At 46.1% G+C, this 27,878-nt stretch overlaps 1 protein-coding gene across 1 annotated transcript in view; it reads left to right on the top strand.

The window, feature by feature from the left end:
• Positions 1 to 27,878, top strand: part of RTN1 (reticulon 1) — a 120,726-nt gene that overhangs the window by 49,150 nt on the left and 43,698 nt on the right. The window contains exons 2-3 of the mRNA XM_032983972.2: positions 17,621 to 18,358; positions 22,437 to 23,219. Coding sequence (XP_032839863.1) covers positions 17,621 to 18,358; positions 22,437 to 23,219 — 1,521 coding nt within the window. The remainder of the gene's footprint in view (positions 1 to 17,620; positions 18,359 to 22,436; positions 23,220 to 27,878) is intronic.

Below are 27,878 nucleotides of genomic sequence, written 5' to 3'. Positions count from 1 at the left end.
TTGAGCCACAGCCCTGCCTGGAGTTCAGCACGGCTGCTGCATTTCCACCCAGCTTCACCCTCCTGACAGCCCCCAGCATCTCTGGCCACAGGGCACAGCCCAACCCGCTAACTTCATTAAAGCCAGCTCCGCTGCAGTCAGGACCTCTGCGGCTCCGATCCCAGAGACTTTAGAAATGGACTAGAATTGCGCAACCTAACAGTTTTTAAGCAAGAATCTGCATCTTCTGAGTAATGAAGGGATTTGGTAGCCTCATGTCAATTTAATGAGTATAAACTGTGCAGACACTCAGTCTGATGGACATTACAGGTGTTTTTAGTGTCTGGACTCAGGAGGATGCACCTCTCTCATCCCAACTGCTTTAAGAGGTTATTGTGTAAAGTGAAATTGCAGATGGACAAAAGTCTTATTTTGTTTTTACCTCTCACGAAAGCGAAGCCTCCAGTGCTGTTTTACAAAATGTATCCATGTCCTACTTCATACACTTCCAGGTAAATAAGAGTGCATAATTTAGATAATCAGTAAAATACAGCAGCCAAAGAGAAAGAACATGTGGGTAAACAGATAATCAGAAGATACTTGTGTGGGTACTGCCAAACCTTGTTTTAGCTTCTGTGTCTCAGCTCATGGCTGTCCACAGCCACCTCCCAGGGAGGGGGGACAGATACTTTTCAAAGCAGGCTGAACGTACTGTATAGTGTGGTCCAATTGCATGTGGCCTGGTGAGGGGGATAGAAATGGTTTGGGGCATCTCCATGTGCTGCTACTACATGCAGAGCCACTCTCCCAACGTGGAGTTAGAGCAGGCTTGAGGCAGAGCCTAAGTTATGTCAGCCTGAGGCAGCCTTAAGAAACTGAAGCTGATACTTGGTCAGACTCAATCCCTGCTGGCTTTGTTGTCCTACCCAAGAAGGGATCAGTGGTTTCTACAAACTTCTGGGTTCTTCCTTGTATAACTGGATAAATCAACCTCAGCTGTTGCTTATAGTAAGGGGCAGAGCAGCTGTAATGTTCAGGGGACAGGATATAACAGCTTATTTGACTGATTTAAGCACAGAGATGACTCTGGGGGAAGGCTTAGCGTTAAATCAGCACATTTATGCCTTAAACTAATCCCCTCCCTGCGCAGTGTTTCACTCTGTAGCCGTGTTAGCCAGCAATAATCCCAGCCCTGCTGATGAGGATGGCAGCACAACACAGAGCAAAGCCTCCTGCCTCCCTGCTCCCTCCAGCAGCGGGTCTCTTCCACCCCTGGTCCTCGCACCTGATGTGGAGCAAAAATAACATCAGACTGGTTCTGCTGAACTTCTTGCAGGCTATTGTCCAGTGGATTGGTGCAGAGGGATGGCCATGGTGCAAGAAGGAGCCGTCTTGGTCAAGGCAGCAGGGCCTGCACAACAGCTCACAAGTTGACCATGTTCTTCTGCCTTTGTGCACATGTTGCTCCTCATGGTCTTTGCTGCTTCAGACTGGAAAAGCTCTTTCACTGCAGGAAGGCAGGTAAAATACCTGAGCCATGCAGGGCTCGTGGCCACCACTTCCTCATTCACTCCCAAGCATCCTCCTTTTTGGGACTGTGTGCACATCTGAGAATAGCTCCTCACCACAGCCTCCTCCGCAGGAACAGAGCTATTTAGGCATTGGGTTTGCTCTGATAATTTTTCTGAATTTATTCTAAAAAGAGATTCTTGTGCCTGGCCCTTCCTTCAAAATGGAAGCGAGAAAAGCTCCTAATGTGTTTTTGTACATGGTTAAAAATAGAGTCCCAGAAATATATGATGGATAAACATGAATGAGGGAAGTACAGATCAAATGTAGTAACCTTCAGATTGTACATACAGACAGGTATGTGTGTCTATCCTAGCACTTCTAAAATTTCTTCTGCCTCTTCTCACCCAGTTCATATTTTACCCTCTGCTTTCTTCTTTACCTCTCTTGTCCTTTGTTCTCATGACTTTAATTCTTCTACATCACTCTCCTTCCATTTCATTCTCACTCTGGTCTGCCTGTTTCTCTCTCACCACATCAGTGTCCTTTCCACCCTATTCCCACACACTCCATCATTTTACTCTCTCCCAATACCTCTCCCTGTTTTCAGTACTGAGCTCTTCTCCCTGTTTTGCCTCTTGTCTCTGCATCCTTTTTGCTTTGTTCCTCAGCTGTTTCCTTATCACAACCCAAAATCTGTTGGGGATGCTCTGCCCACATAGCCTGTGGGGCAGGCAGATGCCAAGGAACTCTGGTGCATTTTAGCCACCTCTGTACAGAGATGGCCTAAACCTACATGTGAGGTTAAAAGTTGACGTGAGATCTAGCTGAAAGACGCAGAGACTGGGTAAACTGGACTGAGGGGATGAAGTGTGTTGCATCAAAGTGACCACCTGTGGTTAGGATGTGTTTAACCATTTCTGCTCTCTCCCTCAAAGACCAGTCTGACCTTGGTCTGCAGCTCAGGTGAGACCCACCTGGAGATACCCTGAGAGAGATCCAGACAAGAGTTGGAGGTTCTTGATCCCCAACAGCAGAGGCCTGACCTGGGTTGCCAGCGCAGCCTTTGGCTTGGGAAATGGGATGGCAGCCTGGGGAGGTGTTCCGTTGCATGGGTGTGCAGACTGAAACATCTCACTGGAATGGCTGTTTATACATGTCATCTTGGTCAAAAGCTGGCATAAAATCCTGAAGCCTTTTTCTGAGGTATTTAAATGAATGAAAACACTAAAAATGAAGAGTCTGCCCATATGTTTTGAGTGCATTACAGTGACAGACCTGAATGTTTATCCACATGAAGGCCCTTTCACACTGCAAAACAGTGTTAAATGGCTTCAGGGTAAGTGGAAGTCGAGCCAGTAAGGGTATAAATAGCCTGTTGGAAATACTCTTCATGCAGACTCCCATCTCCAACTTTCCTTCTTCTGTTTCCAGTTTTTAAAGGAGGAAAACATTGGTTATTGTCTTTGGGCTATTTCAGCTGAGGCTGGGAACTGCACAGACCTCCGAAGTCCTTTTTGTGTTATAACACCCCACAGCTGATGTGGACATCTGCTGGTCTCATGGGCAGTAAGAGATGCAGCACCCGAGCCATGTGGCGTTTGGATAAGAAGAAAAATGCTATTTAAAACTTCCCAAAACTTCTAATTTATTGTGGAAAACTATTGACTGATAAATTAATTGTATTTAACTGCTGAAACTCAGCTTTCCTCTTGGAAGAAGAATTTAGTGGAACAGTGAAGTGATTTGTGTTTTATAGCAAGGTGCAGCCTGGTTCTTTCTCTATCCAGTCATGTGTGTCCATTCTCAACCCTGTACTGGCTTAATTTCATGTTTCCTAAGGATTGTGCACTGTTCTAACATTTAACACAAAAAAAAAAAATTTTGATGCTTCTTTTTAGTAAAAGGGAAATGTTCAGGAGGGTCTACTACAAAATTTAATCTCTGCAGGGTCATGCTCTAAATCCTTGTGAACAGTGGAGGGGAAAGGGGCTCCAGTTTTCCTTGTTTGCTCAGGCTAACAAAAATACCCATTGCCTATATTTAAATTAGAGCGTATTTTTTTCATTCACTTTTGGAAAATGTGTAAGCAAGTTGACTGTGAAGAAGCAGCTTTAAACAGCAACTACATTGAACAAGCTGGGCCAGTTGGAAGTGCGGTGCGCTTTGCTGTTTGCACTCCACAGCTCAGTGCTGCAGCTGGTAGCACTGGGGAAAGATAGGGCATGGTTAATCCATCACCTGGATCATCTGGGGTTGGGAGCTATGGGCAATGGAAAGATGTGCAGGCAAAGGTGGCTCTTACCCCTGCTGCACAACTTCCAATATATGGGATGCTGGGACAGTGATTTCTAATACTTAATAGGACGTTACTATAGCAACTATACAATGTGGTGAATAATTTCATGGGCTCAGATCCAAAACACTGGGAGCTAAGTTGGGTCTGGGCATGATTTGGGACTGCCTGTGAACTTCAGTCATTTGGGTGCTGTGCTGAAGTGGCTGGGCTTGGGAAGAAGATAAAAGATGCTTCTCTGACTCTGAAGGGAGCTGCAGCCTGCTAGCTGCTGCTGAGGTGGGGTAGGGAAAATGACGGCCATCCTGCAGAGTCCCCCCGGCATGTACCATGTTGTGTGTGCTTTCACAAGGGACTCTGATGCACACTGTTTCCCTTTTATATTCAAAATTTTCTGTAAACCAGATCTGACATTTAGCTTCAGGTCAAATTAAATTGATTTGACCTGGAATGATTTTTATTGGTTTGTTTTTGTGTTTCACTTAAAAAAAAATCTGTTACAGCTCAGTTCCAAGCAGAATTGCTTCCCTTGAATTTTCTCTCTTGCCAAACTTCATCTGAAGTGCTAATGTACAAGAGGCAAAAATTGGGCTATCAACAGTGGTGCCAGAAAAAGACATCTGGAACCTCCCCCTCTCAGGGCAGAGCTGGAGTTCATTTCCAGCTAAGGCCCATCCAGATGTGCTGTAATGGGGAGACAGTATATGGGCATGCCCTGTGGTCCCTATTCCACAACTCTGCCCTTTTCCATCAAGAAATACACCTTGATATGCAGCTTAATTTTATATCTTAAATTCAAGCCATTGGTCTTTTTCCTCCCATCCTCTAAAGCTGTGACTAATCCTTCCCCTGCACTTACACTGGTACCTTGGGGGTATTTATAGACTGTGATCCTGTTCTCCCTTTTCCTGCCCCCTTTTGTACAATGTAAATGTATCTCTGGTGTTTGTTCCTCCAGGCTGGTCCCAGGTGTCCTGCCCTCCAGTACTTATGCCACCAGCATCTTCAGTAGCTTCTTTGCATCTTTCCATGTATATCCTAAATGAAGAAAACAAACCACAAAAATATCTGGCTCCTGGTTTATCTGTGCCAGAGGACAAGCTACAGATAAATAGCTGGATAAATAGTGGGAGTCTCTTCTCCCTGCCCTGCCCATCCCTGTACGGGACCTTCTTTATTTTTACATTGCAGGATTAGTCCATGAGCTCTGATTTCTGCTGTCTGCTCCTGGGCTGCCTCTTGCCTCCTTTCATGCCCTGCCTGGGCACTTCATCATGCTCAGGCTGCAGCTCCGCATACACCCTCGCACTCTGGGCTTCTGCCAAGGGGAAATATGCTACATCCCTGAGCATGGTGTCATCTGCTGATGCTTTTACACTACCCTGGCTGAAGATTTGAATGCCATGAATGATTAGTCAGTATTTGATATTGCATGTGAAGAACTCACTGCAGGATATCTTAGTGTCTTAATTCCCTTGTTAACACTTCGTCCAATTGACTGATTTCCTGTTATGAGTTGATTACCGGAGAGGATTGAATGCCAAAAATACAAGAGAAATTTAAATTTCCAACACTCACTACTTTTCCTTTGCTTCCTAACACCAAGCTTATAGCCAAGAAAGCTATTAGATTTTTATTTTTTTTTTTTAATCACAACCTAATGCTTAATCTTACCTAGTAGTCATGTTTTAAATGCCTTCTGACTCTGTCACTGTGGTAGACTCTTGAAATAGGCGTTTCCCAGAGGACATATTGCTTCACTTGCCTTGACGTTTTCTGGATGTTCCCTTCTATCTCTTTGAAAACAGCAGAAAAACTGCTTGTCATATTTTCTTTTACATGTTTATTATTTTGGCACAAAGCTATAGGTGAATCAGCAATATGTGCAGGGATGTCCTGTCCAGCACTGGATCTAGAAGCTGCTTTCTTCTCAGATGAAGCACTCTATCTCGTGTATCTGCTGGGCTGGAGAGGTCCTTGTTTGTGATCGTACCTGCAAGTCTGACTGTTGTGTAGCTGTTCTCCAAAAGCAGCTCATGCCAGAGCCCAAACCAGGAGAGCTGCTCTGGAGGTCATTTATTTGTCCTGTCTCCCCAAGAAGGAGCTCCTCTGCTGATAGCAGTCAAGAGTTACTTGTGTAACTACTCTTAAAAACCTCTGATATTTAGGATTTGAACCCTCCCTGGGCTGCATAGGAAACTATTTCAGTGTTCTATGCCCCTTCTAAGGTAAGGATGGCAGCAAAGTCAGAGATTTTCAGGTTTGGAGTCTTAGATGATTCACTGGGGGAAGGGACATCCTTTGGAGGAAAACAGACCTCCCTGTGATTGAAAAGCTGCTTTCATGGGAGCTTTTAATAGAAATCTTCCAGCAGATGTGGGTGAGGCAGTGGTGTGCAATAACCACTTCACAAGAATGGCTTCAGCAGCAGCGTTGGCGCACAGATGAGAGGTTGGGCAGAGGAGGAGAGCACAAGGAGAACGCTCTGCTCCTGCCTTTCATTGCAGCTTCCACAGTTACCTGGAAGCTGACCCTTCCTGTGCGGCAGAGACTCTAGGAAAGCTGCATGAGGCAGCATGATCTGCGTAATTATCCCCAGCTTTTCACTCGTGAAGCCAAACACCAGGCTGTGTTGCTGAATGCAGAGAGAAGTGCCTGTCACAGTTTGGTCTTGGCGCTGCTGTCAAGCTGCTGCCCCCCTCCTGCTTTAATAATACACAATAATTCCAGCAAATGGTTGGTTTGAATCAAGGTTGCTCTGCCACAACCTCAAAAGTTTTCTGTAGTGCAGCCTCCGCTGTCTTTAAGTCTGCAGAAGACTGTGATTTAGCCACCAACTCCGACTGCGTGGGGCTGAGTCCCCTTGCAAACAGCAGAGGTGTGACTTTGCCTTGGCTTTCCTCTGCTCTTCCAGAGCGGCGGTGATCAGCAGCCGCCTGCCCCAGAGCAAAGCAATTGCCCCTATCCCTGCTCTGCTGGCTGCAGCAGATGGCCAGAGCCAAAGATACCCATGTCCTAGGTTTCCTTGTCCCAGGAAACTGGGTGAGTCTGCCTGCATGGTGTGCATGTGTAGAGGGGAGAGGAGCTGCTCCTTCCCTTCTCCCCCAGCCAGCTTGGGGGTATCCAGGAGTGAGGAGCTTGGGGGTGACATCCAAGGTGTCTGAAAGGTGCTCAAAGACAAGCCAGCCTGTTGACCAGGCCCCAGTTCACCACCGAGGTCCTACATGACCCCTTCAAGCCTTAGAAATGGAGAGAGATAGCTGCTGGGTAAGGAAGGATGAGGAGCATCTCCTGGGCTTTCAGGGAGGGTGACAGTCAAACTAACCTGTGCTCCTTGAAATCTTAATTATGCCTCCTCTTGCAGTACAGACTTCAAACTTGCTGGCTGATCTCCTGGGTGGGCAAATATTTTTGGTGTCATGTATTCACAGTCAGGAGAGGTAGGGGTTTGTAGTTGTATCGGTTCTTCACTAAAGTAGAATGAAGGGTGGGATAAGTCTCTGAAAACATCCTTCAGGGAAGTGAGATGTCTGGGGGAGGATTTTCTCTGTCTCTGCTTGAAGTAAACTCATCTTTTACAGGAGAAGAGACATAGTGGCAGGTAAATAAAGGAGAGACCTTGAAGGCAAGGACATTTATAACATTAGTTATAGCACATATGGCCTGATCCTCCTTAAGCAGAAGCTGGAGCCAGCAGGTTGATGCTGATTTATGACTGCAGTGATTCTGCCCCACATTCTGCACTACTTTGAGAGGTTTAACTTTTAATATGCTTTTGAAAACTTTGATTGACTTTCAGATGCACCCTTGGTGCCCCCACCTTCTAGAAATAGAGATAATTTTGTTAACATGCAGAGAAACCACATTAATGCTTGGATCAGAGCCTGCTGCCTCACCTGCCTCAGCAGAACCTCCAAGTTTCTCTTCTTTTCAAAAAATATTTTCTGATGCTGCTCATATTTTCTCGCTCCTCCTTGATGTTCTATATTTTGGATTCTAGTCGATGCTACACAGGGTCTTTTCTCCTAATGTTTCTATTGCTGCCTATAAAGGTAGACACCAGGAGCCAGCATATGCTGGTTCTCTGGTCTTTCTGGCACAGGTCATGTTGCAACGGGAAAATCTCAGATGAAAAGACAGTGATTTTTGAACTCTGTCTTTGGCCTGCATCAGCCTCATGTTGCCTATCCTCTCTTACCTAGATTTCCCTGCTGTCCCTTGGGCGTTAGATTTGATCCTGATTTGTGGCCAGTAATGCCTTGTCTTCACACTCTGTTGTCCCCCAGGGCCTTGTACTCCCTTCCCTGGTGATGGTTTTATGCAGGTGTAACTCTAGTACCTTCAGTGGAGTCGCTCCCGATTTACCCCAGTCCTCAATGCCTGACAGCTGGTTTTCTCTCTGAATTACCGTGCCTGACACATTGCTGTATGTGTTATGCATTGTCACAAAATTAATTTTCCTCTCGAGATCCCTCAGTGATTTCAGCTGAACTTCATTGCAGTTGTTGCTCTGTCTCCCTAGAAGATTCATGCTGCTGGGGTAGCTTCAACCTTGGGGGATGGGGAGCCCAGTCCAAGTGCAAGGCAACCCTTTTTTCCATTTTTCTTATTTTTTAATAGCTTTATTTCTATGAGATGGTGTGGTCAGGTGGCATAGACAGAACTCATCAGTCCCTCCAGATACATATCAGACTCTCCTTCAAAGACTTGTATTCCAGCAGAAGCCCTTCTCCAGTGCTGGCTTTTACCTCCCTTCTGCTGAGCCCTCTCTCCTCTGGTGTGGAGGAGCCTGAAGCTTCAGGGCAATGATTTCTGTCCTAGGTTTATCCCAGCATCAAAAGCAGCTGGTATTGGCATTTTTCTCTTTTCCAGGCAAAGTCTGAATCTGCAGCTGCATGGCTGTGGATTGCCTTACAGCAATCATGTGAAGCTGAATTTATAAGTCACTGGGACACAGCAAGCTGGATGTGCAGGAGGTTCCTGTGGCAGAGTCTTGAGATGGAGGCTGGGGAGGGGGAGAAGGTGTTTCTGCAGGAGCTATTGAAAGACAACCTGGTCTCTTGGTTGGTCACTTGGAGAGTGACTGACTGGTTTGTAGCAATCTGGGGGTAAAAGTAGTGAATAGCTGAAGTTCCTAAATCATGTTTGCAGTGGGATTTAAGTGTTTTAGAACTTAATGATGAATGAGACTTAGCCAAACACATCCAAATTTTGTGAAATACTTGGGTATCTAGTGCTCTGAAGGGAGTTGGGCCCTGTTTTAAGTCACTGAGAAGCATGATTTAGGTGCTAATTCATTTAGTGCTTGGAGTATTTTTGTGGGATGTGGTAGTTTGATCATTCTAGGGGAAATGTGACTACAATGAAATAAGAATGGATTTTTCTCCTAAATGGGGTTTAATTATCCTTAGCAAAGTGCGTTTGATAGCACTTTAGGCAGTACCTTAATGTCGCTGAACCCTACTGACCAGTCACATTACCCCTACCACAGGATTGAAAACCTGCTTTTTTCCTGAACCAAATTTTTGTTAAAACTTGCTAACTGATATTTGTATCCTTTTTTGATAATTATGTAAATCTGCAGCTGCACTTCTATCAGGAGCATTTGCAACTTTATGCATGTTTTAAACAGTTCTTGTGTTCCTTTCAGGGGTCTTCTTCAGTGTTAATAATTTTTCATGCTCTCTAGAGTGCTCGGGAGGGCTGTCACGGACCTCATACCAGGGTTTTACTGCCAGGTCAAATTGAAGCTCTCTGAGAACATTTTTTTTGAAGCAGAAAGCCTGGAGGGCATGTGGGAGTGGGAACTGCTGAATCATCTACTGTGGGTTCACTCTGCACACCGGCTGGTTGGCTTTGGGGGATCTGCTGAGCATTTGCTGTCAGATGCCATGAGCTCTGTGGATGTCCATGGGAACTGAGGATATTCAGCACCATCAAACCAAGCTCCACTTCTCTGTTTGACTTGGCTTCAATACCCACAGTGCCTACTCAGCAGCATCAAAAAGGTGGACCCTGGTATCTTTTCAGAGTGGTGCTGGCAGGGAGATGATAGCTGTTGTGGTGCAGAGTCTGCGATAAAAAAAAAAAAAAAAAGATGCTGTTAATAGCCTGCTGGGATGGTGGTGCTAGCAGTGCAGTGCATCCTGCATCTACCAGAGTGGATCTGTCTTACTCTTATTAAATGCTCATCCCTGTTTCCTACACATCCCTCCTGCAGATGGGGCTGTAGCACTCAGCAGCTGAGCCAGGACCTGACCTGTTCCTGCCCAGTTTTTGGAAGAAATCAGAATTCAGCTGGGGCCACAGGATTAAAACCCCCAGTCAGGGTCTTGGGAAGCCACGTGGAAGAACCACACTTTGGTGTAACAGGATGGTGACCTGACACCAGTTGCTGGGGAGATTGTCTCAACCAGGCAGCCCCCAAACTGAAGCTCCCAAAGGTGCTATGGCCTTCAGGGGTTGGATCCTAAAAGCAATTTGTCCCTGCACCCCTCTGTCCCCGTCTAGCCCCTGTGCTTATGAGGAGGTGGTGAGTTGACAAAGGATGCTCATCCTCAGCAGCCAAGGTTTTGGGAGCTGGGATCCCAGCTGACCCCTGTATATTTAGCATACGGAGGATTGAGATGGGGGGAGCCCTGGAACTGGAAGCTGCAATGCCTGCTTACAATAGACTGCTAAAGTCTATTTTAGACCTTAGATTATTTTAAGGAGGCTGCAGTAACTCACATCCTCTGCAAATTGACCTGCAGGAGGGGTTTGACATGCATCAGAGCATATCATTAACTTCTTTGAGTTTAGGACTTGCTTTTCATCTTGGGTGGGATGAATCAAAAGTCCCTTCAGTGAAGTCAATGGAGTTACCAGAGTGTAAAGAGAAAATCAGCCTGGTTTTGCCACCCTGTCCTTTTGCTGTGCTACCTGTGCAGGAGACAGCACCTGCCTCTCTGCATGGCAGTGTTTCTTCTGGCTGCTGCAAGATCTCAAGGGGAGGGATGAATAACTTGCAGAGCTGGTGCACTGACTCACTCCTGTCCCCAGGAGCTAAGGCGCAGAGCTGTCAGCTGCTCTGAGATAGCGGGAAGCAGCCTTCCTGCTGCTCTGAGTTTCCCCAACACATTCAGGACCCATGCAGAGAACCAGGGGGAAATAACAACGATAATAGAAAAGGAGCATGTATCCTTCCAATTACATCCAGTTTTCTTATAGCCTCTATCGTGCTAATAAATCCCAGAATGACTTTTGGAATATGGCCATTCGTGGAATATGGCGAATGCTGTGACCTGCAGAGTTATATTTTTCCTGCAGTCAGGATCATGAGAGTCCTGGAGGAAAAGAAGTTGCTAACCTGTAAAGTGGGTTTGCGAATCCTGAGCTAAAACAAAGAGCACCATCTCCTGGCAGCTGGGAATAGCTGGCACTGCTGCCAGGGATGCATGCCTAATGCAGATCTCTTGCGAGCAGCTTGCTGCTCTCTGCATCTAACCTCTAGCATCTGGAGGTAGGACGGCGCAGGGCTGGCCGCTGGCTCTGGCTGGGCAGAAGGGCTAATCCAGGGGGGACCGAGAGCTGATTTAGTGGTGATATCCACAGTATGGTGATGCCTGCACGTGACATGAGGGGTCTCAGCTGTCGGGGTTTCAAGCTCTACTTGAGTTGACATGCAGGTGCTCAAGTACTTTTGAGGTTTGCATGGATATTGAAGTGTCTTGGGTTAGAAAATCCTAACCCTTCTGGAGAAGGGTCTTGCAAAACTGAGAGCACGGCTCCCAAGTGGTACACTCAGATATCCCTGGGGGTAGCCAGCCTACTTTGAAGCATTGTGTGATTTGGCATGGGGCTGAGAGAAACCTCTGCCACTCTTGCAAGCTGACCTTGCTGCTGCTGCTGCTTGGAGTGGTACCAGCAAAGGACATTTGGAAATCTGTGGATCTTTCTTGAGGTCTGAGTTGGACTTGAAGCCAAGCAGAGAGGAGGAAACATCTTGGTCTGGATCTAAGAAGACAGGGTGTGCTTTGTATTTGGAGATAGACTTGGGACTGCTGGCACATGTGAGTACTGAAGAGAGATGTGGAAAAGTGATAAAAGACTGAACACTTGTATAAATGTGTATATGACTACAGATGAGAACATAGTACGGCAATATAAGTTTTAAAAAGGAGGGTGAGTTGGGAAACTGAAGAGAAACGGTGAGATATCATGTGTCAGGGCCAAAAGAATAGGAAAAAGTATTTCCCTTTTTTTCTCCTTTTTAAAGGATAAGTTGGGAATAAAAAGAAGTCAAGGTCAAGCACAGGCTTTTTGCTAGTGGCTGATGACAAAATTGTGAATTTGATACGGAAAAGGCAGTACTGTTTGATAGTTACTTTTGCCGCGTATTTGGAAGAAAGCAGGAAGATGCATCTATCTGATGGTCATGGACGAATGATAAAAATGGAGAAGCTGGAACATAAGCTGCTGATGTGGGGTTAGAAAACATGGTCTGTACTGGTCATTAGAGAGGACCTTAAGCTGTGGTTTGATCTCCTGATAGAGATGTTTAGGTGGTGGCAAGGTCTGGGCAATGGGACTCTCCTGCATCACTGTCAGGTGTAATGGGATGCCATGATGGCTCCTTGGATTTACACAGTCTTGCTTTGAAATCAGCCTTTTTAGGCAAGACGGTAATTGTAAAATAAAAAGCTTAGCAAAGTAGTCAACCACCTCCTTAAGCCTTCAAGACAATATAGGCTATCTTTCCAACACCTAGGCTTTAGTCTAAGTGCTGAAAGAAAGTCACTGCATATCTCTGAGCTCTGCGGTGCCTTTGGGAGTCTTGGATCAGAGCAAAGTTGCTGTGCTGAAGAATGCTTATTGCTCAGTTTTGGCTTCTTTGTTATCTAAAAATCTCTGGATGACACCTAAAGCGTCAGGGTACTGGGAGTGACACGTGGCCTGAGAGCCCCTCTAGCATCATTTGGGACCAGTCAAACAAGAGTACTCCCCTTGTTTATGGGGCTTTGCTCGTTATTATCTCCAGTCCATAAATTAACACAGGTCAGGGACTGTCCAAACACAAGGTGGACCTTGTTTCCAAGAGGCTGTGTTGCATATGGACATGGGAGAGAGCTGGGGCAACTGTTCCTGGGAGCTAGCAGCCCTGCAGCACTGGGGTAGCTGGTAACAACTCCTGAGGCTCAATATTCAAAGCAAAAGTCAGAGCCAACTATTCAAAAGACTTCAGGAATTTGCTGGAAAGCAGCTTGCTCACCATATTCTGCTTTTGTCTGAAAAGGTCACTGAAACCTTGATTCTTCCAGTTGCTACCAAAGATCCTTCCTCTTCTCAGTGCAGCTTCAGGCTGTAAAAATAGCATCATCTAATTAAAGATTAGTTCCCCCTCTCCTCTTCTGAAAAATTAATAATTATGACCAAATCACTGACACACAATAAATACCGAACCTTGCATTGCACGTTTGCCAGCAGTTTCTACAGAACTGAAATTTCATGTCCTTCTGTGTCAGTCTGTGCCACTGAGGGTCACTGGAGTTGCATGTGAAGATTAAGAAAGGCAGGTTAAAGTGGAAACTGGTTATTTTATTCTGAAGTGATCAACTTTAAGAAGTCTGAGCATGCTCTCGTTGGGGAAAAAACAATAAATAAATCAGTTGTAGTTAAATTAGCTCTTTCTTCTCTGTTATCCTCAACTAACTTTGTTTCTTCTTCCAGTGTGCTGCAGCAGTTCAGCTTGCATTGATCCAAATTGGGCTTCAGCTGTCTTTCTTAAATTAAGAGTTACTCTGCATGGAACCAATGATTTCTAAATTATTCCCTGTGTCAATTGCTAAATAGCTGTAAATCCAGTGCCGTAGGAGAGGATTTCTGGAGCATTCACTCACTTATTCTGAGGAAACAAAACAGTCATTTTTGATTTTTATTTTTTTTTTTTCCTTTACAGTTGATGAAAACACATGTAACTTGCTGAGCATCTCAGCTGTGCTCGAATGATTGAATCAGACCCATTACTACTTAGCTGGTTGCAGGAAGTGAAATTATTTCCCGGGGGCTCGTATTACAAGAAAGTATGACTGCTGCTCTCATCAGGCACTGAATAGCTTTGCTTTACCTGAATTGGCAAGCAAGTTTTTGGGCACATTTGAGGGAAATCCAGATTAAAAAAAACCAACCCTTTGTAACAAGGGTAAATTCAGATCTGATACTGCCATCCGTTACCAGTGCTATTCAAGGCTTCTCCTTCCCACGGATATTGAACTAAATAAACTTAAAGTCAGAGAGGGCATTGCTTAATCACCGGGCTCTGAATACACTATTCTTCAAGAAAAAAATCTGCTCAGCTATTACAGGTTTCCATGTCTTTAATAGCCAGCCTAATAGCTGATAGATTCACACTTCCCAAATAAGAGGCAGTTTTACCAATGGCTTTAAATAATTCCCTGTGGAAATAGAGAATTGCATTAAATCCTAGTAATTAGGCAATTTCAGCTGTCTTCAGTGCTTTTGACTCTGCAGTTGCCTTGAGAGTTGGGATCCCTCTGTCCTGCTAATGTGAACCCTTTCTCTGCTCACACATGCGCATGGACATGCTCGCACGCCCTTTAACTCTCTGTCTTCCTCCTGAACCCCAGTAAGAAATGCATTTTCTGGTTTTATTGTTATTTGCAAAACACTGCAGAAAAAAAAAAAGGTTTATGATTGACAGTGAGTCCATTTAAAATCAGTTTTTGTGTTAGTATCTGCTACAGCACTGATTTTTGTACTAATTGAAAATGTGAAGTGAGGTTTCTGTTGGTGACTATTTCAGGGTTATTTTTTTTCTTTGTGCTGATGAATAACATAAAGAATAAGATGATAGTTTTCCAGGCTCTCTATCACAGTAGCCCTCTCCTGCGAGCTCTCCTGGCTTGCTATAACTCCTGTTATGAAGCTCCTGGCACTAATGCATTAGAAACCCTTTCACTGCTCTATTGATCAGCATTACTAAGTGCTGCAAATGCATGTGCATCTGGCTCACATATACTGTGGACAAAGCAGAAGTGAAAGCTGCAAACAGCATCCGTAAATATTGGTTTGATGCAACTACAATCTCCTTTGACTGTTTGTTCTCCCTCTTTACTAGCAATAGCGGGATGTTTGTAGAAATGGATTTTTGCTCACTGATGGTGTTGTGACAGCGTCCTTTCATGAGCACCCAGAGCAGAAAGCATTGCACAGCCATCTTGGGCTGGTCCAAAGCCACTCAGAATCAATGGGACTTTTCTAGTGAATTCGGTGGGCTTTGGATCAGGACCAGTAGGCACTGAGGAATCATCTAATGAAAGAGCAGCCCTGAAACCCCATGATTTAGACAGCCACTCACCCAGCACAAATAGTAAATTACAAACAGCAGACACTGGCAGCAACAGACGTGAATAGTCTATAGTCAGCAATTCACAGCCTGAAATATGTTGGCATAAACAATGCATCAGATAATTCCAGCTAACCAACACATTTGTGAAAATCTAAGCCTGTTTATGGATAATTTTCAAGAAGGCAAATTCAGCAAGAAAAATATTTGCAAGAAAAAGAACCTATCCCTTTTTGCTTACTGATCATTTAGAAATGTTTTTTGGGTGTAAGTTGTCCTTGTGAGGCACTGGATGACCTCAGGTAGGACCTGATGTGGGTGCTGGGCATCCCATCTTAGCCCTTAATTCTGTTTTGGTTTCACTGTGATTTTTCTGCTTAGGCTCCATTCTCACGTAGCTTTGCTGATGAGTCTGAGTCATCTGGAGCAGTGAGGATGAGAGCTGCCTGCAGCAAGTTACAAAAGGATCTTGCAGCCCAGGGTGAGCTGGCAGAAAAAAAAGGTGAAATTTAGAGTAGATAAATGTAAAGTTACGTAGAGGAAAAAATGTCCCAAGTTCACATATGTGGGAAAAATCCCTGCAGGGGCCCTCACCACTCCAAAACAAAATCTTGGCTTGATCATCAGTATTTCTATGAAGAGTTCTATGCAGCGCTCCACAGTGGTGAGAGCAAACTGTGAAGGCTGGGAATGACTGGGAGTGGTGATGATAATTTTTCACGTGCTAGCTACAGCACCCTTTGCTCTGTGCTCTCGTACGGCAGAGGCAGCTGCCACGAGTTCCCGGCCGTGGGCTCCCAGGGTGTGGGGATGGAGCCGCAGTCAGCAGCGTGTTTGCAGCAGCAGATGAGCGGTATGGGCTGGTGGGGGACCAGCAGCAACCAGAGTCAGTGAGGATGGACACACAAGGAGCAGGTAGCGTAGGTAGGCTGAAAAGCAAGGTATGGCACGCTTGGGTTGATTTTTCCCTATGCAACCAGGTTTCCCTTTGCAAAAGGAGGAGCATGCCATTGCCACTCTCAAAGTGGCCCAGGAAAGAGAAGTTCCTTGCAAGTCTGTCATAGCACTGAACGATGCAAAAATAGGGTGATGAAATGGTCATTCTCCTTTGTGCAGGGCTTGGGTTGTGCTTGTCAAACCCAGTGAGGTTGTGCAGTAAAATAAAGCCTGAGACTACACTCTGAATAGTGTTAAAGGGGAAAAAAGATTGCATCAGGGCTCACTAAATGAGCTTCACGTGCCTAATGCATGGAGGGCTGTGGGAAAAAATAGTTGTGATGGTATTTAGAGATGGTATCATTATGTATGTGCACAAGAAAGAAAACCAAATGCAAGTAGCTCAGGATCTTTCATGCTGACATTTCCCAGCTTCTGGCTTTGCAGCTGCAGCAATGTTCCTTTAATATTACTGTTAAGTTTGCACTGTGTGTGGTAGCCCAGGACATGGCACATGTGGAGCAGGTCAGGAGCCCCACATCCCTTGCAGGGTGATGAGCAGAGGTCAGAGAAAGCCTCTGTGATGCAGCGTGCCTCAGCACACAAGTGGTTAACCGGCTACCGCCCTCCTATAGGCACCAGCTCCTACAGACAGTAGATTTGTTCCTCTACATCCCTGTTCCCTCAGTCCCTATAAAAATTTCTCCCCGCCTCCCTCATGGGGGATCTCGCTGTTCCTGTCATCGAGCTGTGCTTTATATTAATGCTGCAAATAGAGAGTGACCATTGTTTGTAATTTAATGAGCATCATCCCCAGGAACTTAAAGCATGACAGGGAATTAGAGGCAGTGTATGAAAAGGATGCATGGGTGTGGGTAGAGGTTTAACCACTTTCATGCTGGCATCCTTTGTAGATGATGCACACAGGATACGGCTTTCTGGGCATGTGGAAATCACTAAATGAGGATCTTTAATCTCTGCCCCGGTGCTTCACAAATTTAGCGTGGCTATTCTTAAAAGAGAAAATGAAACCTAAAGCTGCCTACTAACTTTCCATCTCAATTGCTGTCCAGAAGAATTTTTTTCTTAATGAAAAGTTTCCTTAAGGTGAAATGCCTCCATTTCTCTGTATTAAAAAGAAAAAAAAATTTTTTTTTGTTTTGCTTAGGATTGTTTTTGTATTGAATGTTAATTTTTTTTTTAAAGATACTGGATGGTGAGCCCCTGAGTCACATTGTGAGGGAGGTTGTGGGATTGCTGTCACTTAAGATTTTTATGTACAGTCTGGGCAAACATTGGCTGGGAACTCTTAGCTATCAGGATCATTATAGCTATTTTAAGATAAAACAGCAGCTGGAAGCCTCGTCTGACAGATGTGCCACTATGTTGCCGAAAGGTATAGTAAGAGACAGTCCCAAAGAGCTTGCAAGAAAAGCCAAGCCTGGTGTACAAACCGAATCTAAAATCAGCGGGGAGTAAGTACAGCTCTGCAGAAGGATTGATGCATGCAGGCACTTGTCTCTTCATTGTGCATTGGTTTTGTGTCTTTGCTTTAGGTGTCACAGCCTCATCACATCTCTTTGACTATGGCTCCACTGCCAACGGGGGCGACAGCTCCTTCTACACCTCTCTGATCTCAGACGTCCACTACACCACCCCACGGGACTCCACCTATTTCACGGGCATTTATCAGCAGGAAAACAGCCCCATTCCCTGCTCAGGCAGCACGGAGGGGTTTAACACGCTGGGGCATCCTGTTCAAGATGTGACTGGATTTGAGTCCCGTGGCTTGTTTAGCTCGGATTCGGGAATAGAGATGACTCCTGCAGAGTCTACTGAAGTTGATAAAACCTTGGCAGATCCCATGAAAGTAGAAGCTTATAAATACATGGACATAAGTAGATCAGAAGAAATAAAATACCAAGAAGAACATGACCCTGACTCAGATGATGAGAGCCCAGGCCTTACGGATAAGTACCGGGGAATACCCACCAGGTCCAGCCACACTGCTGAACCTCAGCGGACGGCTTTGGAGAGCACAAAGGCAGCCAAAGAACAAGACCTACTTGAAGACACGAGGTCTGGAGATCAGCACAGTGCTTCTGTGGTTACAGCCCCTGTCCAGATCACGCTCACTGAGATAGAAAGTGCCGGGGAAGCTGCCAGCAAAGAGTCGAGCCCCACTCAGCTGGAAGCCGGCCTGAAGCCGAGCCATGAGGTGGTACCAACAGTGACGGTGTCAGAGCCAGAAGATGACAGCCCGGGGTCTGTCACGCCACCGTCCTCTGGCACAGGTAATACTGATGCATGGTGCTGGGTGTTTTTTTGGTATTCAGAGTGGTTGCAATTGTAGCTCTGCGCGTCGGAGAATTACTGTGGGTTTGTGGGGTGGATCTAGGGGGGTGTGAGCAGACATGAATGGGTCTCCATGGCTGGAGGTGTTTCTGCTCTGCTCGGGCACCAGTTTGCATTGCTGAACCGAAGGGGGATGTGAGCCGTGCTGCCCATCACTCACACACTGCTCAGGATGGGCTGCCCTTTCTGAATGAATAGAGGGGAAGACAGGACTGGGGATCCACAGAAATGATTTGTTGAGAGCCACCCAGGAGCATAGCTGGGGTCAGATCCAGGCTTTCTGAGCCTGATCCCCACGGGGATCTCTCCTTGAGGGGAAGTTGTGAGCTGGCAGGGCCCATTGAGGGCATCATCAGCCAGACAGTGGTTTGGGCTGGATCCCGGTGATTTTGGGGTCTCTTGGTCACCCTGGCTGGCCACACTTGCCAGAGGAAATGAGATGTGTGGGACCAGCACTCTGAAAATGTCTGGGTTAATTTTTTTAAATTTTAATGGTCGTTTTAACACCTCTTTGCTCTTGCAGAGAATAAGGCTAAATTGTTAAAAATAAATGCTGTTTTCAAGTGAAAGTGCTGCTTTTAGAAAGTGCTGAGGAGGGAAATACTGTCACCTCATTTACAAAGGGGACTGGAGACACAAAGGGCCAGTCTCTTTTAAAGGCTCCTGATTACTTTTGGGGGGGCACCAAAATCCCATGTTTATATATTCTTTTATTGTCTGATTACTCCAGTAGTACATTATATCTGTTCCTCACTTTCCCTATTATACACTGATAAAACATGAAAGTAGTACAGTGTTTTAAAAAGGAATAAGGCTCCATGCCAAGAAACAGAATTTTCAGACTTGAAGTTAGATTTCAACTTCTTGGATCAAAACCCTTTGACAATGAACATTTGACAATGAGCATCCCCAAGCTGAAATTGCCATTGCTTTGATGGCATCTAGAAGCATTTAAAAATCAACTGGAATTTCCTTAAAATGGCAGTCTGGGATTTCCTACTCTTAGAGAAATGCCTAGTTCTTACCCAAAACTGAGTGTGCATTTTTACACTTTCACACACACACACAAAAAAAAAGAGACAGAGTCCCCTGCAGCTGTGAGGTTATCCTGCTTGCATCACCCAGAAACTTTAGATCCCATTTTTCTTCTTCTATTTGGCTGGGTGATGTCACATGCTACTTCTGAGACATGGCATTTTTTTATCCATTTGCACTTTTTGCCCTACAAGGTAATTAAGAACTTCAGGCACTAATTTTTATTTATTCAGTCTTTGGTGACTGCTCAAGGCTGCCTTCATGACACTTGATAACCATATCCCATCAAAACAGCTGAATAATGTGTGGCTGAGCCTCACGGCTGCTGCCTTACTGGGAGGCACTGGTGTGGCCAGCATAATTGCTGGCACAGAAATGTTCATCTCCATGGGCAAAGCTGATCCCCAGCACGGCCCGAACAGCCCTGGGAGGTCCCACTGCCTTGCATCGGGGTGTTGGAAAGCCAGAAGCACTGCTTATCTATTGCGTTAAGCAAAGAAGCAGTCAACTTCTCTGAGGGACTGGCTCCCACAGGGTGTTTTCTCTGGATTTCCCCCCTTTCCCGCAGCCGGGGGCACACTGCAGTCAGACTCTGCGTTCGTAAGTGAGGAAAAAATGTAAAACCTGCCCTTGCTCTTCCTACCCAGTGACCCAGCAAAGTCGTTGCTCCTAGATACCCTTTAAGCATTCTGGCAAAGCCCCCAGTTCCCCCCTGCTTGGATCAGGACTTTTGAAAATGGTTTTCTTTTAGTTACTGGCCATCATCTTTCTGGGGAAGGAAGACGTGGTCTGTTCATATGCTGCGCTGGCACTGAAAGGTGGTGGGTATTTGTACGTTTCCCATGCCAGCAGTAAATGTGACACCCTGCTGCTGGCCACAAAGGACTTTTTTGTTCACAAGGTAAATGCCGTGGCTGAGAGTTACAAACTGCCAGGGCGGGCAGGAGCAGGATGAAGCCGAGGGATGGCGCGTTGCTGCGCTACAAGGGCTGGCGGTCACATGCCTGTTTGGCCGTGTGCCGGATTAAGTCATTGCTCAGGGAGAAAATGCTCACATGTGGTAATGCAGGAGAGTGGCGCAGCTCACGAGGGCTTCCTGCAGCCAGAGGAAAAGGATGCACAGGCTCCCGCTCAGTGCGGCCGATGCAACAGAAACTTCCCAGTATCCAGACAGGAGTGTGTCATAACAGTCTCAAACACCTTAATCCTGTCTGTGGCCATACTCTGGGTTGCAGGAGGACTTCCTCATGCGAGAGGGATGTGTTACAAGAGAGCTGTTTTGTCGTAGGAGCTGCAGGCATGCTAACAATATGTGCTCTAAATTGCCAGTGATGTGTATTGGCAGATGCACAAACCAAAATTGCTCGGAGGGGTGTGGGGAGGTTGTATTTCTTGCCCATCTTCCAGCAGGATGTCATGGCTTGGGTGCTATCATTAAAACCTCCCCCTTTACCCGATTCCTCTGGGGAAGGCATATCATCAGGAAGAAATTAGCTATGCTATTTCCATGAGAAATTAAGTTTGGAAATGGCCAGGCATAGTGGCTTTGTCCCAGATCACATCTGATACAATCTCTTTCCCACCTTCTGCTGTCGAGGAGCTTCCAGAGGTGGCCGGTGCAGCTGGGTGGGACTGAGGGGGCTGATGCCAGTGGCTGCACCCAAAGCAGGGCTGGGCTGAAGGCAGATACTCACTGGGAGTGGGTGCAAGTCAGCTTGGGGCTCCCCATACCTGCAGCTGAGGGGCTGGAAACCTCTCGCAACTCCGCTGTGGTCCCCAGATCTGTGGACACAGGTGGTGTCCTGCCGTGGGCCTCCTTGCCAGCATTAGCAGGAGGAAACTTGGAGGTCTTTTACTGATGGATTTCTTGAACCCTCACCACCTGCAATGCAACTTGGTGACCCCTGTCACATTAATAATGATATAAAATCAGTGAATGAACACTTGAGAGTCCAGGGGACAAATTTCTGTATGTGCTCAATGGCTGTTCCAACGTGACTGGGGAATTCAGCCTTTTTTTCCCCCATAAGGGAGGGTCTTGCATGTGGATGGTGGTTGTCTCTGGGTCAGTGAAGTGCAAGGTGGAAACCAATGATGAGGAGGTGGTGGTGGCCCAGCGCCGTCAAGGGACTGTGTACAAACTGCCACCATGGTCCCCCTTGGGTGACAAGTCGGTCAGTCATTATTTTGGTTAATGTAGTTCTTAATGATATTAAGGATTACAGTAAAAAGTTAAGTTTAATTCCTTGACCCAACTGAGATGAAAGCAAACAGAGAATTCACCACCTACCCTCCCATAAAAAAAAAAAAAAAAAAGAAAACAACAAAAAAAACAAACACCAAAACAAAACAAAAAACCAACAACAACAACAACAACAAAAAAAACAAAACAAAACAAAACAAAACAAAACCAAAACAAAACAAAACAAAAAAACAAAATAAAAAAGCCCAAACAAATACCAAAAAGCCTGAGAAAAGTTTCTGACCTGGAAGTTAGTTTGACAAAATTGCTAGTAAATACACAGTGGTTGTTATGATCAGCGGTGCCAGGAACCCACCAGACCCACGTGAGTGTTTGTCCCCAGAACAGACCCGTATCCATCGGTTGACAGTCAGATACTGTCATGTGTGACCTAAGCCCATGTTCCTTGTGACTGGTGATTTTCCTGGTGAAACCATATTGCTGAGCCACTGGACAAACACTGACCAGCATTGCTTTGTGCCTCAGCTTTTTCCACAGTAAACGGTGCTAATGATACTTCTTTTATAAGAGTATGTGCATGGGAAATTCTCTGTAAGGACAAGTGGTTATTACTGTTAGTCATCCCAGGTGGGTAGACTTTCTGCCTGTGTTACCAGCCCTGGTAGAGGGATCGGTACTGGAATGAAATCTATTGTGTTTGTTGCCTAATCAGCCAGAAAAATCTCATTTTTAACATTTTTTTCCTATTTTTTTTCCCCCCCTTTCTTTCTGGGTGGCAGAACCATCTGGCTCAGAGTCACAGGGCAAAGGCAGCCTGTCGGAGGATGAACTCATCAGTGCCATCAAGGAAGCAAAAAGCTTTTCCTTTGAAACCCCAGAGGTGCAGCAGTCACCAGCCCCTTCCACTGAGAAGAGAGACCAGCGGGTCAAACCTGGGCGCCCTGCTGTCTCCTCACCCCTGGATAATGAAGCCAGCAGCGCCGAGTCAGGGGACTCGGAGATTGAGCTGGTCTCAGAGGACCCAATGGCTGCCGAGGAGGTGCTGCACTCCAACTACATGACCTTCAGCCATATCGGAGGGCCTCCTCCATCACCCGCCTCCCCCTCCATCCAGTACAGCATCCTGCGGGAGGAGCGGGAGGCTGAGCTCGACAGCGAGCTCATCATTGAGTCCTGCGATGCCTCATCGGCCTCCGAAGAGAGCCCAAAGAGGGAGCAGGACTCCCCTCTGATGAAGCCCATGGTCATGGACATTATCAAGGAAGAGAATGGCTTGCGCACTGACACCTCAGACTACGAAGCAAGTAAAACGACGGAGAGCAGGATGAACAGGGAAAACCTGGAGGAGTCTGCGTCCTACCTGAAAGGCTCCTTCGTTGCACCTAAAGTAGGTGCTGAGCCCCCGACCTCTGCCGTCAGCACTGAGGAGCTGAAGGAAAGAATAATCCTGAAGAAACCCATTGAAGAAACTGTTGTTAACCAAAGTAAAGTGTCTTCCAAGGACTCTGGCAAAAGAAGTCCCTTGGCTTCACCCCTACCGCTGTTTTTAAATAAGCAGAAAGGTAAATGCAGATATTTATGTTGTTTTCTGCAGTGCTGCTGAGGAGGGGGAGGAGGGAGGAGTGCTTGTTCCCTGAAGGGGAGATTTTAGTAGTGCCGACCAGGGGGGAGCTGCTGGCACTTGATAACCTCAGCTTGAAGCTGGGCACACGTCATCTCTGACCTTCCCATTCTGCTCTTTCTCTTTTCCTTTCCCTTAAGAAAAATAAAAAATACCAGCAACAATATTTTTTAGGCTTAAGCATATAGATACTGGATCAAGCAGGAACCTCAGTAGCATAAGGCTGATTCATACATCAGGCATCTGGAGGACAAAGAACAACAAATGATCTTTTTTCCTTTGAAATAGTACCTGCCTTGCCCCAGGGAATGGGTGCAATCAGGGAGGTGGTTCTGCTCCTCCCAGAAACGTGAGGACAAATTTTTGAGGATACATTTAGGAAAAAAGAAAGATTTGGAGGAGGAAAGGGGTTGGGTTTGGTGGGTCTGGGTGTTTCTGAAGCTGCTGCAGCTTAAATGAATCTCTCTCGTGGTGGCTGACACCCTCCATCCTGAATAATGAAGGTTTTGTGCTTGCTTCCAGGCTAGTGCAGGGAGGCGGGTGGCTTGAGGATGCTCATCCCATCTTTGTGTGCCTTGTGGGGCACCTTGTGTGCCCTTCTGAAAGCCCCTTCCCTAATCCAGCTCTGGCAGGACACTCCCCTGGTACCTGGGTGAGCTCAAGGGCATTTGTCTCCCCATGGAATCCCTTCAAAGCCAGTGTGGATCCAGCCAGATCCCGGGTTGCAGTGTCAAACATTGATGTCTGACTGGACCCACCAAACCTCAAGAGCTTTAGATTTGAGCTAAACCCTGAGGACCAAGGGGCAGCGTACAGTCACTGCACACTGACACTGATGGGGGACCTGGCAGTCTGTAACTGGCTTAGTTCACAAGGCACACAAGAGAAAAAGGCATTTTATTCTTTGCAAGATGCCAGGTTGAAATAGCCAGGACCTTTCTGTGCCTCTGGCTTTGTAGGCTGGCATGGGACAGTGGGGCTGCCCCATGCCTGCCCAGCTCCCCCTTTGATGTCTCCCCCAGCTGGGCTGGGGGGCAGCAGCTGTCCACAGCTCTTCTGTCGGGTGTTGTTTTGCAGTTCAGAGAGCTGCTGCTTACTTGCAAAGAGCTGGAGAGAGATGGAGGGGGGAGAGAACCCCACCTCTGCTTTTTAGAGAGCATCTTTTTCCTCTGTCCACATTTGTGCAGACATTTGACCACATGATGGCCCGGAGATGTGACAGATACATCTAAGTGGCACACGTTAACAACTGATTTATCTAGTGCTGTGAATCCAAGTGTGCAAGTTTAGGAATGAAAGAGCCAGAACTTGCGTGATGTGCTGAGGACTGTAAGATCTGCAGTACAATAAATATGTTAATACTGATATTCTTAGCGGTAATGAACTAACGACGTTAATAGGCTGAATAAGAAACATATGATTATTGCTTGTAAGTATGTTTCCCTGCCAGATTCTCAGTGCTCACAACATCACACTGTGAATCTCTTAGCTCCCTCACTAGTAGGGTAAGCTCCAACCATTTCTTTCCCCCCCTCCCAAATTCCCCTTTTGTAGGACGGGCCCAGGCCCTGCCCAAACCCTCAAAGCTGTAGGGCTGCTTGCATCTACCTTACACATCCTCCCTGCAATGTCTCACATCGGGTCTCTGCAACCACGTTGTGTTCTGTGTGTTGTTCTGGGCAGGCCAGAACTTGGGCTTAGATTTGGGGGAATATCACACAGACGGCTAGTTGCCTGGCCCTCTATTTTGAGATTTCAGGCCTTATTACAATTTTCAATTCCCCTTGATTGTATTCATTTTTTTTTTGGCCTAACTTTTGTGTCTCATTTAATTTCTGTCGTTGCCTAAACTGATGCTAACAGAGGCTTGTTCTCATATGGTGGTCTGAGAAAATCCCTATGCGCGTGAGCAGACTTTCTCTCTGCATCACAGTGTGTCCTTGTTTCTTATCTGTATTTCCCTAGGACAGTAGTGACAGGAACTTTTTCTCCAGGACAGACACAAGACAGCTAATTACTATTTGGTGGTGCATAGAGGACTATTTCAGTATGTGCTTTTCTCCCTCAAGACACTCCGGTGCCTAAGGCAAGGAAAACAAAACCATATAAATATTCTCAAGAAGATTATTGCTAAAACTTGTGTAACTGTTTAAAGCTGATTTCAAGGTGTGGGGAGGTGTGCTCAAGATAAGAAAATATGGATGATAGCGGGGTCCAATCACATGTATTTGATGCATGGGTGCTTGTTAAATTTTTATGTTGAAGACAGGGGATGGGGCGCTCCTTCTGAGCTGGGAAGGGAGACCTTGTCCCTCACTTGGAGAATTCATGTGAAACCCATCAGCAGTTTTTCAGTTATCAGAGTTAAATTGGGGGGGATGTGTTAATGGGCTTGGTGGAACCAGACCATCCCCTGTGGGTCGTCCCAGGCTCCATCAGCCTTGAGCCGCATCGGTTGGCAAGGAAATGAGCACATCCAAGGGGACAGGGACTGCCTTCATAGCATCAACTTCAGGTCTTGGCAGAGCTTTACATCACGGCGTCATGTATGTGTCATACGTCAACTCAGATGCACCTGACAGGCATTTGGCACAGGTCACACTCAGCCAAAGCGATGAGAATAGAGGGAGATATGGCAGTGCCACACAACGGAGGTGCAGCATTCGTTAAGAGAAGTATCTTAATGATAATTATCTATAGTTAATAAAAGAATACTAAGAAGATGTGTCTATGTACTTGTTAAAAGATAGAAAACTGAAATACCTTCATTGTTTCCTGTTACCTCCTTGTGTACCTGCCACCTTGGAAGTGCTATGCTACCACTGCACGTTCTTATTAAGACAGAATGGTTTCAGTGATGTTCACAGAGTCCGGGTGGGAACTAATCCCCCTGTGGCAATGGCAAGTCCCACCTGAGTTCAGGTCAGTGCTAGCCCAGCATTTCTGGAGATTCATAGGAAACTGATGGGAAGTGAAGCTGTTCAACATGCCTGGCTGTGTTTTTGACACCTAGCTGTAGATCTTTCTGTGGCCCTTGGCCACCTCATTGCCAGGTATATGTAATTTAAAAACAATCAGCCATCAGTTTCACATGTAAGTGTTAACTATTTCACAGCATGATACTGTAATTCCACAGTGGCATTAAATATACCTTGCATGGCTCATCAGAAGAGTTTGCCTGGGGCTCACAAGACAAAAATTGATTTTGAGTGCACACTCCAGGAAATACATGTAGAAACTGTGCAAAGTGAAAGCTCAGAGTTCAACCTGATCCCAGGAATAGTCTTGTTGATTGTGTTACTGCCAGCCTGTGGCTTAATCCCTCAGAAACCTTTCTGGTGTGTTTGCTAGGCATGCTGAAATCACCGCCATCCCCCTAAATAACAAGGTGGAGCACAGCAAGTGCATGTGTGGTTTGCGCAGTGATAACTCAATGTCTCTGCTTAACGTCTGTTGCCATCCAGTGGCAATAACAAAAATGGGCAGTGACTTCCTACCTCCATTTTACTGGAGCTGCCTATCACAGTTTGAAAGAGTGGAGCAATTCCTGTGCCGTTAACTGCTAAGCAGCCTCTCTTATTCTTCCGCAGGGTCAGACATCTCATTGCCTGCTGCAACACGGGCTTTGTTTTGGCCAGAGCTGTCCAGTTGCTGCCTGTGTTAGTGTGACCAACTACTCTTCCTCCTGCAGAGCAAAGAGGGGAAGGCAGATCTGTAGGAAGACATGTGCTGTTTGGCTGTTGCTGCCCCCACATCATTCCTGGCATCTCCTCTCAGAGGTGGACACAGCCCTTACACAACAGGACTTAGAGCACATTTGGCTGTGGCTCTGTAGGAAAGGAGGTTGCCAGTTCAGTTTCTTTTTTTTTTTTTCAATACTCAGCCACAGAGAAGGAAGTTCAGATGCATTTGTGTTTTCCAGTAGCCAGAGGAAGGAATGCAGATTTTTAAGTTTGTTCTAAGAAAACCCTGTCTTGCCATGGATTTTCACAAACTTTGGAAAATAATGCAACTGATCTGTGTGGTCTGCACTGCACTGACATTGCATAGCTCAGGTGACATCCAGACTGGGCTTGCATGTGGCTTGGCATGCAGGAAACTTCAAAAAAGACCTGCTGTCCTGGAAACATTCGTCTTTTGGCCTAGGGCAGTTTGTGAGAAGCCCAAAAGAAGCCTGGACCAAGGCAGGCTGGGAAGGAGCATTTTGGCTGAGATCTTTCCTGTCTTCTCTTGCTGTGCCTGTCGGTAGCTCTCTGCCAGGGTGGCCTGGCTTACCACATGCCACTGTCCCACAGCCTGGGGACCTGGTCCTGGGCAGAGATTTCCCTTATGCTGAGGCATCACATCTCTCTCCAGCCTCTCCTTCGATAACAATGTTAGGAAATTCCTTCTGCTTGATCCATTTAATGAAATGTGCAGCAGCTTGTTACCTTTCAGATCAGATGTCTGAGCTCAGGTTAAAAAAAAAAAAAATAAAGAAAAAAAGATGTAGACATTCATAGTAATGTTCACTTTCATTTTCTTAATATTTTATGGCAAAATTTAGCATTGGAAAAGGAAAACTCGGGTCTGGGGCTGTGGGGTCATGCTGCCACTCACA

The sequence above is a fragment of the Tyto alba genome, unplaced genomic scaffold (genome assembly GCF_018691265.1).
Source record: "Tyto alba isolate M040663 unplaced genomic scaffold, T.alba_DEE_v4.0 Super-Scaffold_29, whole genome shotgun sequence".
NCBI lineage: Eukaryota > Metazoa > Chordata > Aves > Strigiformes > Tytonidae > Tyto > Tyto alba.
The sequence above is the reverse complement of the archived record's forward strand: the minus strand, read 5'-3'. Positions and strand labels throughout refer to the sequence as shown.